At 45.9% G+C, this 15,873-nt stretch overlaps 1 protein-coding gene across 1 annotated transcript; it reads left to right on the top strand.

The window, feature by feature from the left end:
* The first annotated feature begins 11,485 nt into the window (after positions 1-11,485).
* LOC112064308 (alanine--tRNA ligase, mitochondrial-like) lies at positions 11,486-14,588 on the top strand. The gene is made up of 5 exons (XM_028479159.2): positions 11,486-11,776; positions 12,410-12,601; positions 13,142-13,287; positions 13,492-13,659; positions 14,220-14,588. Exons 1-5 carry the CDS (start codon positions 11,534-11,536, stop codon positions 14,398-14,400), a joined length of 930 nt encoding a protein of 309 aa, XP_028334960.1. The 5' UTR covers positions 11,486-11,533; the 3' UTR covers positions 14,401-14,588.
* The last annotated feature ends 1,285 nt before the right edge of the window (positions 14,589-15,873 follow it).

Genomic DNA, 15,873 nt, shown 5'->3' with positions numbered 1-15,873 from the left:
TGATACAGCAATTCCACTTCTGGGTATATACCCAAAAGAAGTGAAAACAGGGTCACAAAGAGATATTTGTATGCCCATGTTCATAGCAGCATTATTCACAATAATTAAAACGTGGAAGCAACCCAAGCATCCATCAACAGATGAATGGAGAAGCAAAATGTGGTCTATACGTACAATGTAACATTACTCAGCCCTTAAAAGAAAGGAAATTCTGACATATGCTACAACGTGGATGAACCTTGAGGACATTATGCTACAGTGTGGATGAATCTTGAGGACATTATGCTAAATGAAATCAACCAATCACAAAAAGACAAATACTGTATGATTCTACTTACATGTGCTACTTAGAGTAGCCAAAATCATAGAGATGGAAAATAGAATGGTGGTTGCCAGGGGCTGGAGGGAATGGGGGAACAGGGAATTATTGCTTAACAGGTACAGAGTTTCAGTTTTGTAAGAGGAAGAGTTTTGAATACGGATGGTGGTGATGGTTGCACAACATGAATGTACTTAATATCACTGAAACGTACATGTAAAAATGGTTAAGATGGTAATTTTTATGTGTTGTTTAACCACATTAAAAAAAACTGGAGGGCTTCCCTGGTGGCGCAGTGGTTGCGCGTCCGCCTGCCAATGCAGGGGAACCGGGTTCGCGCCCCGGTCTGGGAGGATCCCACATGCCACGGAGCGGCTGGGCCCGTAAGCCATGGCCTCTGAGCCTGCGCGTCCGGAGCCTGCGGAGGCCCGTATACCACAAAAAAAAAAAAAAAAAAAAAAAACTGGAAAAATTACATACTGGGAAATGTTTTGACATGAAGTTTGACAAATGCATACAATAGCATAACCCAACTCCTATGAGGAAAGAACATTTCTATCATGCCAGAAAGTTCCCTCAAGTCCTTCCTAAGTCTATGTCTGCCCCTACCCTCAGAGGCAACCACTTTTTAAAAAATCAGATTAAAAAAATCAGATTAGGGAATTCCCTGGTGGTCCAGTGGTCATTGGACTTGGTGCTTTCACTGCCAGGGGCCGGGTTCCATCCCTGGTCAGGGAACTAAGATCCCACAAGCCTCAGAGCACCACCAAAAAAAAAAAAAAAAAAATCAGGTTAAAAAATTATTTTCCCTGTTCTAAAACTTTGTAGAAATGGAATCATGAAGTATGTATTCTGTGGAAGTCGTCATTTTTTTCTTTTTTAAAAATATCTTGATCTAATTTATTTTATTTTTCATCTTTATTTATTTTATTTATTTATTTTTGGCTGCTTTGGGTCTTCGTTGCTGCGCGCGGGCTTTCTCTAGTTGCAGCGAGCAGGGGCTGCTCTTCGTTGTGGTGCACAGGCTTCTCATTGCAGTGGCTTCTCTTGTTGAGGAGCATGGGCTCTAGGCACGCAGGCTTCAGTAGTTGTGGCATGAGGGCTCAGTAGTTGTGGCTCACGAGCTCTAGAGCACAGGCTCAGGAGTTGTGGCGCACGGGCTGAGTTGCTCTGCAGCATGTGGGATCTTCCCAGACCAGGGCTTGAACCTGTGTCCCCTGCCTTGGCAGGCGGATTCTTAACCACCGCGCCACCAGGGAAGCCCTGTGGAAGGCTTCTTTCATTCAGCATGTTTTTGAGATTTATCCATGTTGCATATATCAGTAGTTTGTTCTTTTACTGTGCTAAGTCGTATTTCATCCCGTGACCATACCACAATTCTCCCGTTGATGGACACCTGGATGGTTTCAAGTTCTTGGCTAATCCAAATAAAGTTGTTATGAACATCTATGTACAAGTCTTTTTGAAAATACATGTTTTCACTTCTTTTGGTTAAATATCTAGAAGAGGAATTGCTAGGTCATGGGATGATGTGATTTTTTTAAAATATTTATTTATTTATTTGGTTGCACTGGGTCTTAGTTGCGGCAGGCAGGCTCATTAGTTGTGGCATGTGAACACTAAGTTGCAGCATGCATGTGGGATCTAGTTCCCTGACCAGGGATCAAAACTGGGCCCCCTGCATTGGGAGCGTGGAGTCTTAACCACTGTGCCACCAGAGAAGTCCCGATGATGTAACTCTTGATAAGGTTGGATTTAGGTCTACCATTCTGCTATTTGTTTTCTCTCTGTCTCATATGTTTTTTGTTCCTCTATTCCTCCTTTCCTATCTTCTTTTACCATTTTAACTTCTCTATTGGCTTTTTAAATATACTTTGTTCCCTTTTTTTTTGAGGTAAAATTTACATAACAAAATTAACTGTTTTAGGGCTTCCCTGGTGGCGCAGTGGTTGAGAGTCTGCCTGCCGATGCAGGGGACACGGGTTCGTGCCCCGGTCCGGGAAGATCCCACATACCGCAGAGCGGCTGGGCCCGTGAGCCATGGCTGCTGAGCCTGCGCATCCGGACCCTGTGCTCCGCAACGGGAGAGGCCACAACAGTGGAGAGGCCCGCGTACCGCAAAAAAAAAAAAAAAAAAAAAAAAAAAAAAAAAAAAATTAACTGTTTTAAAATGTTCAGTTTGGTGGCATTTAGTACATTCACAATGTTGTACAACCATCATCTCTGTCTACTTCTAAAACATTTCCATCAGCCCAAAATAAAACTCCATACTCATTAAGCAGTCACTACCTATTCTCCCCTCCCTCAGTGCCTGGCTACTGCCAATCTACACTACCTCTATGGATTTACCTATTCTGGACATTGTATATAAATGGAATCATACAACATATGGCCTTTTGGTTTAGCTTCTTTCGGTTAACAGAATGTTTTCGAGGTTCATCCACATTGTAGCATGTATCAGTACTTCATTCATTTTTAAGCCTGAGTAATAGTCCATTGGATGTATAGATCACATTTTCTTTATCCATTCTTCTGTTGATGGACATTTGGGTTGTTTTCACTTTGGGGCTATTGTGAATAGTGCCTCTCATTGCATTATTTTTGAGTGTTTGCTCTACAGCAGCTATTTTCAAGTGTTTTGGTTTTAGGACCCCTTTACACTCCTAAAAAATATTGAAGACCCCCCCAAAGAGGGGCCTTTTATGTGGGAGATATAGATAGATAAAATTAAACTAAAAATTGTATTTATTTTTAATTAAAATAAACATGAAAACCATTACATGTTTGCATAAACAACATTTTTTTTTTTTTTTTTTTTTGCGGTACGCGGGCCTCTCCACTGTTGTGGCCTCTCCCGTTGCGGAGCACAGGCTCCGGACGCGCAGGCTCAGCGGCCACGGCTCACGGGCCCAGCCGCTCCGCGGCATGTGGGATCTTCCCAGACCGGGGCGCGAACCCGTATCCCCTGCATCGGCAGGCGGACTCTCAACCACTGCGCCACCAGGGAAGCCCAAACAACATATTTGTATGAAAAATTTATTTTCAAAAATATATTGAGAAGAGAAGTAATGTTTTACATTTTTGCAGCTCTTTAACGGCTGGCTTAATAAAAGACAGATGGATGCTCAAATCTACTTCTGTATTCAATCTGCTGGGATATGTTGTTTGGGTTGGCATATATGAAGAAAATACACCGTACAAACATATGTAGTTGGGAAAAGGAGGACCTTGAAGACCTCCTGAATGTGTTTTGGGGACCCCCAAAGTCTTTGTACCACACTTTAAGAACCACTACTCTAGGCATTATGACATATATCCTTAACTTTCCAGAGTCTACCTAGAGTAAATATTATACCACCTCATGTAAAATATAAGAACTTTGCAACTGTATAATTCTTAGTCATATATATTACATAACATAAAGGACAGGAGCAATTAAAAAAAACTATACAGTTGCAAAATTCCTTTGCTTTAAACAGTTAAATGTGTTTTAAATAAACTGAGGGAAAAAGATAGCCTTTTATATTTATTCACAGTCACCATCCCCAGTGTTCTCCATTCACCTAAAGACTTGACTTTCTGTCTGGTAGTACTGCCCTTCAGCCTGAAGAATTTCCTTGTGGTGCAGTTGGCTGACAATAAACTCTCTTAGATTTTTGTTTTTGTTTTTGTTTTGTTTGTTTTGTGGCCCCGGCGCATGGCTTGCAGGATCTTAATTCTCCAACCAAGGATCAAACCCAAGCCCGGCAGTGAAATCGTCAAGTCCTAACAACTGGACATCCAGGGAATTCCCACACTCTCATTTTTGTCTTTAGCCTTAAAAGATATTCATCTGAAGTAAAGCATTGTTCCATCAAAGAAACAAAAACAAAAATAAAAACAAAAGGGCCTCCCTGGTGGCGCAGTGGTTAATAATCCGCCTGCCAATGCAGGGGACACAGGTTCGAGCCCTGGTCCAGGAAGATCCCACATGCCGCAGAGCAACTAAGCCCGTGTGCCACAACTACTGAGCCTGTGCTCCACAGCCCGCGAGCCACAACTACTGAGCCTGCACGCCACAACTACTGAAGCCTGCTCGCCTAGAGCCCGTGCTCCACAACAAGAGAAGCCACCGCAATGAGATGCCTGCACATCACAAGGAAGAGTAGCCCCCGCTCACTGCAACTAGAGAAAGCCCACGCGCAGCAACAAAGACCCAACACAGTCAAAAATAAATAAAATAAATTTTTTTTAAAAAGTAAACACAACAGGAAAAAAAACGATATTTATGCTGGATATGGCATTCTGGGTTGATAGGTTTTTTTCTTTCAGCATTTTAAAGATGACTTTCCAATGTCTTCTGGCCTCTACTGTGACTATCTCTTTACCATAATTTTAAAATGTTACAGGCTAACACTCTCTTGTCTCTTTCTCCACATTAAACAACAAAGCTTCCGAAGGAGGGAGGGTGGGAGGAGCCATATATACATTCATAGATTTTTCATTATGCTTTTGTTTAAGGTTTGAGATTTAAGATTTGATCCATGATACTAAGGCTGTTAGATGAGATGAGGGCCTGTATGGATAGTGTTTAGCACTCAAATACAGGCCAAGGTTCAGGACTTAAAACATTTCCCTGCAAACACTCTTACTCATGCCTGCCCCCCTCCCTCCATCACACTCAGGTGGCAGAACTGCAGCCCTAATTACACCCAATAATCCATCTGCTCTGTGCTTGCACCTGAGCAGCTAAGCATGGATGGAGAAAATTCCATTGTGCTGATCAGTCTCAGTGTAAATCGAAGACCTCAAATCTTAAATGAGCAGCCAATGCTACCAGCTAATCCTACCGCACTTCCCTAGTAAATCTTCTCTTTCAAGACAGCAATTTCACCTCTTCACCTCACTGCATATTCATTAAGGAAACAGATGCTTGAAGGTGAGTCCTCTCTTGCCTTCCCAGCCCTAGATCCACTGACCTATTGCATTTGTATCCAGATCTCCTCCTCTTATTGTAATGGAAGGAGTGTCCCTGCTTGTGGCTGCAGACTATCCCTCCACTTTGTACTGAATTTTTCAATCCCTTCAAGTACTTAAAAACTTGGCTACTGAAATGATCCTCTCATTCTCTTGCTTTGTCAGTTTCTTCTCCATACTGGATCATACCTATCTGCATACAAACAAGACTTAATGTTGCAGTTCTTAAAAATAAATATGCTGGGGACTTCCCTGGTGGTCCAGCGGGTAAGACTCTGTGCTGCCAATGCAGGGGGCCTGGGTTTGTTCCCTCGTCAGAGAACTAGATCTCACATGCATGCTGCAACTAAGAGTTCACAGCTAAGAGTCCACATGCCGCAACTAAGAAGTCCTCATGCCGCGACTAAGAAGCTTGCATGCCGCAACTAAGACCCGGCACAGCCTAAAAAAATAAACATGCTCCCTAGAGCCCATAGCCCCTTCCAGACTCTACTTTTTTTTCCTGCTTCTCTTTTTCTGCAAAATCCCTCCAAAGTTGTCTCTATTTCCTGTCTCCACCTTCTCACCTCCCCTTCTCACTCCATTTGGGCTTTCCATCCAACCATCCCACTGAAACTTCCTCCACTTTGCCCAATCCATTCATTAGGTCTCTGCTCTTATCTTGTTCAGCCCTCAGCAGCACTTGATACAACTACTCCCTCCTACCTGAACATCATCTTCTCTTCCAGTTTTCCTCCTGACGCCCAGGGCTTTCTCAGTCTTCCCTGCAGGGGTCTCCTCTTCCAGCTCCCCAGAATACAGGCCAGGACATGACTCTCCTCTCTTCTCCTCCATCCTGCTCTTCCACTAGGTGCTCTCATCCAGGACCACCAATGTGCCAGTGACTCCCAAATCTATAGCTATAACCCTGATCTTGCTTCTGCACTCCTGACTCTTATATCCAACACTGAGTGACATCTCCACTTGGATGTCTAAACTTAATGTGTCCAAAACAAACTCTTGATTTCCCTTCCACAGACCTGCTTCCCCAGGCTTTCTGGGGTCAGTGAATGGAAATACCACCTACCTAGTTTCAGGTCAGAACTTAGAAAATGGTCTTTTCTCTTTCCCTGCATCCTATCCATCAGCTACATACATATATATATGCATGTATGTGTATATATATATATATATATATGTACATATATATATATATATATATAAATGGTAGCTCTATCTCCACATACAGCCTGAATCCAACCACTTCTTGTCTCCACTGCTGCAGTCCTATCACTTCTTTCTTGGAAAACAACATCCTAATATGCATTCCTGCCTCCCCTCTTGTCCCCATAGTTCATTCTCTCCCAGGGGAAAGATATTTCAAAAGCGTACATCAGATCATGTTGCTCCCTTACTTAAAACCCTCTAATGGAACATCTTATCTGTAAATATATATTCTCCCTGTCTGTGTCCTCTATAAAAACCTAGAAACAATGATTAAACCAGGAGTAATGAGCATCCCCAGCACCCAGTTTGTAGTTCTGAACTATGGTTTCCCACTAAAAGTAACCAGGATTTTTGGAAATGGCTGATTGCAAGTCTGGGGTAAGAAATGTCTGAGGTTGGCAAACTTTTTTCAAAGGGCCAGACAGTATTTTAGATTTTGCAGGCCAAGAAGCAAAATCAAGGCTATTATGTAGGTACTTATATAACCGTTTAAATGTAACCGTTTAAAAATGCATAAGGACAAACCCGAGCACTGCGACCCTCGAAGGTTCACTAATCCTTGAATTTCCGATCCCAGGAGGCTCCGACCCTTCCAGCCCCGCCATCTGCTCTCCCAGCTCTAGTGGGGTTCCCGAGAGCGCCGGGCGCCGCCCCCTTCCCCCGCCGCTGATCCTCACCACATTCGCGTCTCTTAGCAACAGGCCGACGCAACCTCCACCCTCCCTAGACTCCGGGTGGGGAGGAGGGGAGCGAGCACGCATGCGCCCAAGGAGCTCCCGGCTCCACCCACCCTCTCCGGGAGAAAGAGGAGATCACTGGAGCATCCAAGCCCAAGGGCCTGGTCCCAAGCCAAAGTCTGTGTCCACACTCTTCCCACAAGTCGTCTACCACACCCTGGTAGAGGAGAGGCAGCAACAGCACCACCATGGAGGCTGGTAGAAATACAGAATTTCAACCTCACCCCAGACCTACTAAATCAGTGTCTGCATTTTTAACAAGATCCCGGGAGATTCCTGTGCATATTAACGTTTGACAAGCGTTGCTTTCACAATAAAGCGTTGCTTTATTTAAGGCAAAGCCATAAATAAATACATGGGGGCTTCCCTGGCGGCACTGTGGTTCAGAATCGGCCTGCCATTTCAGGGGACATCCCTGAAGCCGATCCCTGGTCTGGGAAGATCCCACATGCCGTGGAGCAACTAAGCCCGTGTGCCACAACTACTGAGCCCGTGTGCCACAACTACCGAAACCTGCGCACCTAGAGCCCGTGCACCACAACGAAGAGTAGCCCCCGCTCCCCACAACTAGGGAGAAGCCCACACACAGCAATGAAGACCCAAAGTAACCAAAAATAAATTTATTTTAAAATTAATAATAAATAAATATATCAAAATAGGAACACCTCTGGTAGGTTGAACTTTTAACCTAGACCCTAAAAAACAGCCTTTATGATTTACAAGCGGAAGTTCCCACAGCCGAGTTCCTTATGCTTAGCAAGGGTGAAAATCCCCTCGTGTCTCCTCTGACCATCCGTCCAGGATGGAATGCATCACTGACCTCAGGTTCCTGCTCTCAAAGTCAATGGGGAAATCAGGAAGGCCAATTTCCATTCCCAGTGCCACAACTACTGAGCCCGTGTGCCACAACTACCGAAACCTGCGCACCTAGAGCCCGTGCACCACAACGAAGAGTAGCCCCCGCTCCCCACAACTAGGGAGAAGCCCACACACAGCAATGAAGACCCAAAGTAACCAAAAATAAATTTATTTTAAAATTAATAATAAATAAATATATCAAAATAGGAACACCTCTGGTAGGTTGAACTTTTAACCTAGACCCTAAAAAACAGCCTTTATGATTTACAAGCGGAAGTTCCCACAGCCGAGTTCCTTATGCTTAGCAAGGGTGAAAATCCCCTCGTGTCTCCTCTGACCATCCGTCCAGGATGGAATGCATCACTGACCTCAGGTTCCTGCTCTCAAAGTCAATGGGGAAATCAGGAAGGCCAATTTCCATTCCCAGTGTAAAGGCATTACTTCTTATGAATAATGTGGAAAGAGAAGGCTCAAAGAATGGGCTCCTTGGACTTGCCAAGATAAGTCAGACAGCAGCATAAGGGCAATTCCAGCCCCAGGGAAGGCAGTACCCAAACCCTGCTGAACAGCTCCCAGGAGACAGACCCCATTTCCATTTTAAACCCCCAAACGAAATTTCTATTATTTTTAAGACATATGAGAACTCCTAAGAGAAGTTCTGAGGTCAGTAACTTCCCACTCTGGTGAGTTGTCTCCATATTCATCTGTCTTGGGAAACTGCAGAACTTAAATTTAACTTCCTCATCAGATGACAGTGGCAAATAAGAATAAGCACATCCCAATCCTAGAAGAACCACTTTGCTTCACGGGGGAATACCAAAAAGAAGAGACTGACTCACCAGAGGACACCACATTCCAAAAAAAAAAAATCATTTTTAATGGCAAGGACGAAATAACAAGATGGGGGGGGGAAAGCATTCTTCAAACAGAAAACAACCCAAAATACCCATTTCTAAAAATCCATGATACATACTACAACATGGAAAAGCCTTGAAAACATTATGCTAAGTGAAAGGAGCCAGTCACATAGGACCATATATTGTATGATTCAATTTATATGAAATGCTCAGAATAGGCAAATCTTTAGAGATAGAGAGTAATTAGTGATTGCCTAGGGCTGGGAGGGATGCGGGAATTGGGGGTTAATAGCTAAAGGGTATGGGGTTTCTTCTGGAGGTGATGAAAATGATCTCAATATTCTAAAAGTTGGATAACAACTCTGTGAATGTACTAAAAGCCATTTGAATTGTGCACTTTAAGTGGGTGAATTGTATGTTATGTGAATCATATTTCATTAAAGCTGTTTGGAAAAAAAAAAATCCATGGCTCCACTCTAGAGCCACAATAGTCTAAAAACATGGAGTTCCTACTATAATGCAAAGACTTTCTGGGCAAAATCAGAAGGGGAAAAAAAAAAGGTGACGTCAGTACTGGGTAGAGGCCCTTACTAGATTTCTCTAGCAAAACACTCCCATCTCAATTTGGGGAAGAATTCCACAGTCTTGTCTCAAGATCATGAATCTCACAGAAATCCCCATCTGGCTTTAGGTTCCTGTTCCAAAAATACTGGAAAAACCAACAGGCAAAACACTTTCAAAACAACACCTTTAATCTGCGTGGGCAAGGGAAGAAACAGGATCACAGGATAGATGCCATGGGTCCTGTCAGAATACAAAGTTGAGAATTCATTATCACTATAGAAACTCAAGTCCAAAAAAAGACTACACATTTCCCAAGGAAACTGTCTTCAAAGTCCCTGAAAAACATAACTCACAAAGAATGGTGGCCAAAAGAGCTCAGCTGGATGGCTGAAGCCTTAGAGGTGATCACACTGACCTCAGCTCTGCTGCCCCTATTGGGCTTTAACCTTATCAAATTCTCTTCTCTACCTGCTTAATTTCCCACACCAAGAGCAGAGGTTATCAAGAGAAGCCCGTGAAGAATCTGGCTCCACCTACAAATGCTTGTGTTGGCCTCATGGTCCCAGCTGTTACCATGGAGAGTAAGACAGAAAGGGAGGTGGAACAGGTGTCTCTCTTACCCTAAAGCAAAACACACAAAACCCTAGGGCATTGGGAGTCACAGAGAGAGAGAGAGAGAGAGAGAGAGAGAAATCTCTTCAGCTATCATCCAACAGCTTCGACCTGCCCTGATGGCCTGGAGTCTCTCTAATCCCCAGGCACATTAAAAGACCAAATGTTATTAAGCTATTAATAATGGAACAGGGGCTTCCCTGGTGGCGCAGTGGTTGAGAGTCCGCCTGCCGATGCAGGGGACGCGGGTTCGTGCCCCGGTCCGGGAAGATCCCACATGCCGCGGAGCGGCTGGGCCCGTGAGCCATGGCCGCTGAGCCTGCGCGTCCGGAGCCTGTGCTCCGCAACGGGAGAGGCCACAACAGTGAGAGGCCCGCATACCGCAAAAAAAAAAAAAAAAAAAAAATGGAACGAACAGATGCTGCTTGGCTTCTGTGTCTCCGCTAAACTCCTGCTCCAAAGGGCCTGCTTCACTCACTAAGAACAAAATGGCCATTTCCAATGCCAAGGGCAAAAAGAACCAGGAAGTACCCAGCACACTGTCTGACACATAGTAGGTATCAATAAATATTAGTCGAATGACTCTTGAATGAATGCTGATATCACTTCCCTTGGCCATCTCTGCCTTCTTCCCTCAGCCTGGAAACACACACACACACACACACACAGAGTTGAATCCACACGTTTTCACTGCAACTGTATTTGTAACCTTGCAAAATTAATAAACATAATTGGATAAACAACAAGGTCCTACTGTATAGCACAGGGAACTATATTCAGTATCCTGTGATAAACCATAATGGAAAAGAATATGAAAAAGAATGTATACATATGTATAACTGAGTCACTTTGCTGTACAGCAGTAATTAACACAACACTGTAATTCAACTATACTTCAAAAAAAAATAAAGAAAAATAAAAGTAACATGTAAATGAAAAAATTAAACATAATTATCACTGCTATAATATAGATTTCTGGAGAGCAGGGATTTTTGTCAATTTTTTTTTTTTTTTTTTGGTCTGTGCCTTGTGGCTTGCGGGATCTTAGTTTTCCCACCAGGGATCCAACCCCGCCCCAGCAGTGAAAGCTCCAGAATCCTAACCACTGGACCACCAGGGAATTCCCTGTCAGTTTTGTTACTAATGTACCTTAAGCGCCTAACATAATGCCTGGCACACAGGAGCCTCTCAATGAATGTTTGTTGAATGCCAAATGAATTAAGGGCCTACTGTGTTCCAGGCCGCTTGTGTTAGATGGACTCTGGCAGGCGCCTCCTTCCCAATCACCTCCACCCGGAGGCAGAAGCTGCTTTGACTCCTCCCGTAGCCAGGGGTCGCTGTAGGAAACGTCTGGCCTCCTTCTCAAGTTACCTTCTATCCCCGCACTGCCCTTTGACCCCGTGAAGTCATTGCCCCGAGTTAAGATGGCGGTGTCGGTGGCAGCTGCAGCCGGGCGACTTCGGCGGGCCATTCGAAGGTCGCCGCAATGGCGGGGCCCCAGCCGTCGGGCGCTCTCATCCGAGGCCCCTCCAATCCAGGCCGCGGCCGTGCGGGACGCCTTCCTGAGCTTCTTTCGGGACCGCCATGGCCACCGCCTGGTGCCGTCCGCTTCCGTGAGGCCCCGCGGCGACCCCAGCTTGCTTTTCGTCAACGCGGGCATGAACCAGGTAGGGGCTGAGCCACGCTGATCCGGGCGGAGTTTGTGACTTGTTCCTGAGAGAAAGGCGTTGCGGGATTGGGCAAAAGAAGCGAAGGGCGGAGCTCCTAGCTTTCAGGGGAAAGAGGGCTGTGCGTGGTTAGGCTTCGAGATTGGGGCGCAAATTAGGGCTTGGAGAGGGCTCCACCGGGCAACTTCTGAGTTGAGGTTGAGTTTTAGGTCCAGGAATGGCGGGTGTGGAGTCCCGTGGGGGAAGTCTGGCTTCATTTATTAGTTCTTTAAATAAAGATAAGTCATTCATTAAAATAAATGTTGAGCACATGTTATGTGCTAGACTGTGTTCTCTAAGCTTTTGACTTTGAGCACCACTTACCCTCTCTAGACTTGCTCTGTTTCCAGCCACCAACACATTCCTCCTTTTACCTTGCTTATTTTACTAGCAGAGTATCTGTTTCATGATTTATTTACCCCTTGTCTACCCAGACACACCAGAGATGGGTGCCCCCACGCTCCCAATCTGCCCCCCTGGCCTCTCAGGGGCACGGTCAGCCTTCACTCTGAAATACCATCTCTCTCCACACCCTCCACGTTTCCCTTCTGCTGAGGGTCTGGGATACCTCTCTCGCCCTTCATCTGTTTCCAGTTCAAGCCAATCTTCCTGGGCACTGTGGATCCACGAAGCGAGATGGCAGGCTTCCAACGTGTGGCCAACAGCCAGAAATGTGTGAGGGCTGGAGGACGCCACAGCGACCTGGAGGATGTGGGCCGAGACCTTTCCCATCATACCTTCTTTGAAATGCTCGGCAATTGGGCCTTTCGGGGAGTATATTTTAAGGTGAGTCTCCAGGAAGCCCTGGAGTTAGGAAAGGGTCAGTGGTCAGCCAAGAAAGGGGTCAAGGCTAGTCCTGTCTCCACTGTTAGAGTCTGCTTAGGGAGGGCTTCAGACCAGACACAGGCAAAGTGCTAGATGAACACTTACAATAGGAATGTGTCTCGTTTCCCTGATTGGGTTGTAAACTCCTTGAGGGCCAGGACTATGCCTCCTGCCTAATGGCTGGTCAATAATTATTGTATGAATAAATGGTGAGACAGCAATACTAAAGTGAAGGAGTTAAAAATCATCCCAGGCTAGGGTGGATAGAGGATTTCATGGAGAAGGTGAGACTTGAAAGAAAATAGGATTCAGAAGAGGGAGGAAGCTTTCTATGCAGGAAAAGCTCAGAATTAGAAATGGTCATGGCTTGTTCTGGAAACAACGTGGGCAGTGGAAATGGTTTTGTCTTAAGCCGAGGGCTGAACTCATGTGGCTTGATTGGAACTTCAGTGGGGCCTTCTTCTCACCCATTTTCCTCTTCCCAATGGGTTTGCACTGCAGGAGGAGGCTTGCAGCATGGCCTGGGAACTGCTGACTCAGGTCTATGGGATCCCTGAGGACAGGCTCTGGGTCTCCTACTTTGGTGGTGACTCCAAGGCTGGGCTGGGCCCGGACCTGGAGAGCAGGGACATCTGGCTCAACTTAGGGTGAGTCCACCCCCACTTATGTCCACTCCTGGAGCACAGGAGGACTGGAAAACAGAGACTACCAGAGAGTCTCAGCATATCCCGGGATACTGTAGGGTCAGCCTTGTTCCTCCTCCTGCTGAGCTTAATGGAAGGGTTCTCCTGGCAGAGGGGGTCCCAGGTTCTGCCTTTGTCTCCCCACCACCCGTCTGGCTTCCTTCCCAGGGTGCCTGCCAGCCGCATGCTCTCCTTTGGACCACAGGAGAACTTCTGGGAGATGGGGGATACTGGCCCTTGTGGGCCCTGTACTGAGATCCACTATGACCTGGCTGGTGGGGTGGGAGCCCCCCAGCTGGTGGAGCTTTGGAATCTGGTCTTCATGCAGCACAACAGGTAATGGGGTGCGAGAGCAGGAGGGAAATCCCTGACTGGAAGTGAAAAAGTCGGCAGTCAGGACACTTGCATTCATTTTTTATAAAAACAAACACTTAAACGGCATTTACAGTGTGCCAGGTATATTTCTAAACACTGTTCAGATAGTAATTGATTTAATCCTCGTCTTTGCCCATGACAGTTGAAACTAGTCACTGCTGCTCTCCAGACTTTGCTCTCTTATATGATGGAGTTGAACTTGATGATCTCTTAAGATTTTCTACTAGCCTTGACATGACTCTTTCTAAAGCAAAGAATTGTGTCCCAGAAAGGGGATGCCTGGGTCCAGGCAAGGGCCCAAGCAGAAGGTGAAGGTGGAGATCACTCTTTATGAGAAAGGACAGGACCCAAGGCCATCATCATCTGCTTTTGGGAGTGGGGGTGGGGGGATGATACTGCCCTCTAGTTCCTCCCATTGTCAGCCCCCCAGGACCCTCCCCCATCCTTTTATGCCACTTGAGCGTCTGCCTCATACCTGTAATCCTGTGGGGGGCCTCACCTTGCACACCTTTCCTGGCCAGAGAGGCAGATGGAAGCCTGCAGCCCCTGCCCCAGCGGCACGTGGACACAGGAATGGGCCTGGAAAGGCTGCTGGCTGTGTTGCAAGGCAGACGCTCCACCTACGATACCGACCTCTTTTCCCCACTGCTAAATGCCATACACCAGGTGAGCCCACCTCTTCCCTTCCAGAAGCCCCTCTGACCTGCTCTCACCAGTGCTCACTGCCATTGTTTTCCATCTTTGTTGAGAACTCAGAATATTTTCTTGCCTGTGGGGACAGTGACCAGCCAAGGATACAAAGGTGTCAGACGTGAGGCTCCGATTCATATTTACTACCTGATATTGCTCCTAACTCCTTCCTTCCTTCATTTATTCAAAAAATATGTGTTGAGTGCCTACTTTGTGTTAAATCTTTGTGCTTGGTTCAGGAGATACAGCAGTAAAGAGAAAAGAGATCATAGAGATTACATTCTAGCCTAAGAAATAGGTAATAAATAAATGTATTAAAGAACAAGATAGCAGTTTACAGATTGTGAATAGGCAGTAAACCTGGGTGATAGTAATTGGCAGGGGACAGGGGGTAGAGAAGAATCTTAGATGACATGTTTGGGGAAGGCTCACCAAGGAGATATCTCTGAGCTGAAACCTGAAAGAAGAATCAGCCACAGGAAACTAATTCCAGGCAGAGGCAACAGTGAATACCAAGGCCCTGATGCCGGAAAGGAACAAAAAGTGACCAGCCAGCTAAAGCAGAATCACGTGGGATACAGTTGGAGTGTGTGTGGGTTCGCTCTTGCTGTATAATAAACCACCTAACATTTTGTGGCTGAAAGCAACAACCATTTATATAGCGTACGAGACTGTGGACAAGCAGCGTAGGCTGGGCTCAGCTGGGTCACTCTTGGTCCTGTATGAGCTCACTCATACATCTGTGGTCAGCTGCTAGGCAGCTCTACTTCTGGGAGTTGGCTGGCTGTTAGTTTAGGGCTATGGCAATGACCGGGTTGTATGTCTGTCATCCAGCAGGGTAGCTCGGGCCTGTTCACATGACAGCTTGGCAAGGTTCCAAGAAGGAGAGTGGAAGCACATGAGGCCTCTTGAGGCCTGGGCTCAGAACAGTGTCATTTCCACCACATTCTGTTGGCCAAAGCAAGTCACAAGTCTAGCCCGGATCCAAGGGATGGAGAAATAAATTCTGTTCCTTTATAGGAAACACCTGTAAAGTCATGCTGCAAAGTGGCATGCACACAGGAAAGGGAAGGATTGTGGCCAATTTTGCAGACAATCTACCACAGAGAGGAAGGCAGGAGTCAGATCTTGTGGAGCCTTGAAGTCCAAAGTGAGTCTTTTATTCTGAATGTGGTGAGATGGGCTCCAAGGCAGGAGGGGCACGATCTGATTGACACTTTTAAAAGGCCACTCCTGTTGCCATGTGAAGGATAGGCTGGAAGGAGACCAGAGTAGAAGCTGAGAAACCAATTGGGGGCCTATTTCATAGTTCAGGAAAGATAATAAGGTGTGGCTTAGGTTGGTAGCAGTGGAAGTGGAGAAAAGTAGGTTAATTTGAGAGATCTCATGGAGGTAGACACAAAAGGCCCCACTGATGGACTGGATGGGGAGAGGAAAGAAAGTCAAGGCTGGCTCCCGAGTTTTTGGCTTGAGTAATGTGGTGAA

The sequence above is a fragment of the Physeter macrocephalus genome, chromosome 18 (genome assembly GCF_002837175.3).
Source record: "Physeter macrocephalus isolate SW-GA chromosome 18, ASM283717v5, whole genome shotgun sequence".
Lineage (NCBI taxonomy): Eukaryota > Metazoa > Chordata > Mammalia > Artiodactyla > Physeteridae > Physeter > Physeter macrocephalus.
The sequence above is the reverse complement of the archived record's forward strand: the minus strand, read 5'-3'. Positions and strand labels throughout refer to the sequence as shown.

What these genes read in the sequence shown, in the direction of transcription:
- LOC112064308 (XM_028479159.2), top strand. Translation starts at nt 11,534, where the DNA reads ATGGCGGTGTCGGTGGCAGCTGCAGCCGGGCGACTTCGGCGGGCCATT. An exon ending in TCAACGCGGGCATGAACCAG is followed by an intron (nt 11,777 to 12,409) that starts GTAGGGGCTGAG and finishes ATCTGTTTCCAG; the next exon opens with TTCAAGCCAATCTTCCTGGG. An exon ending in TTCGGGGAGTATATTTTAAG is followed by an intron (nt 12,602 to 13,141) that starts GTGAGTCTCCAG and finishes TTTGCACTGCAG; the next exon opens with GAGGAGGCTTGCAGCATGGC.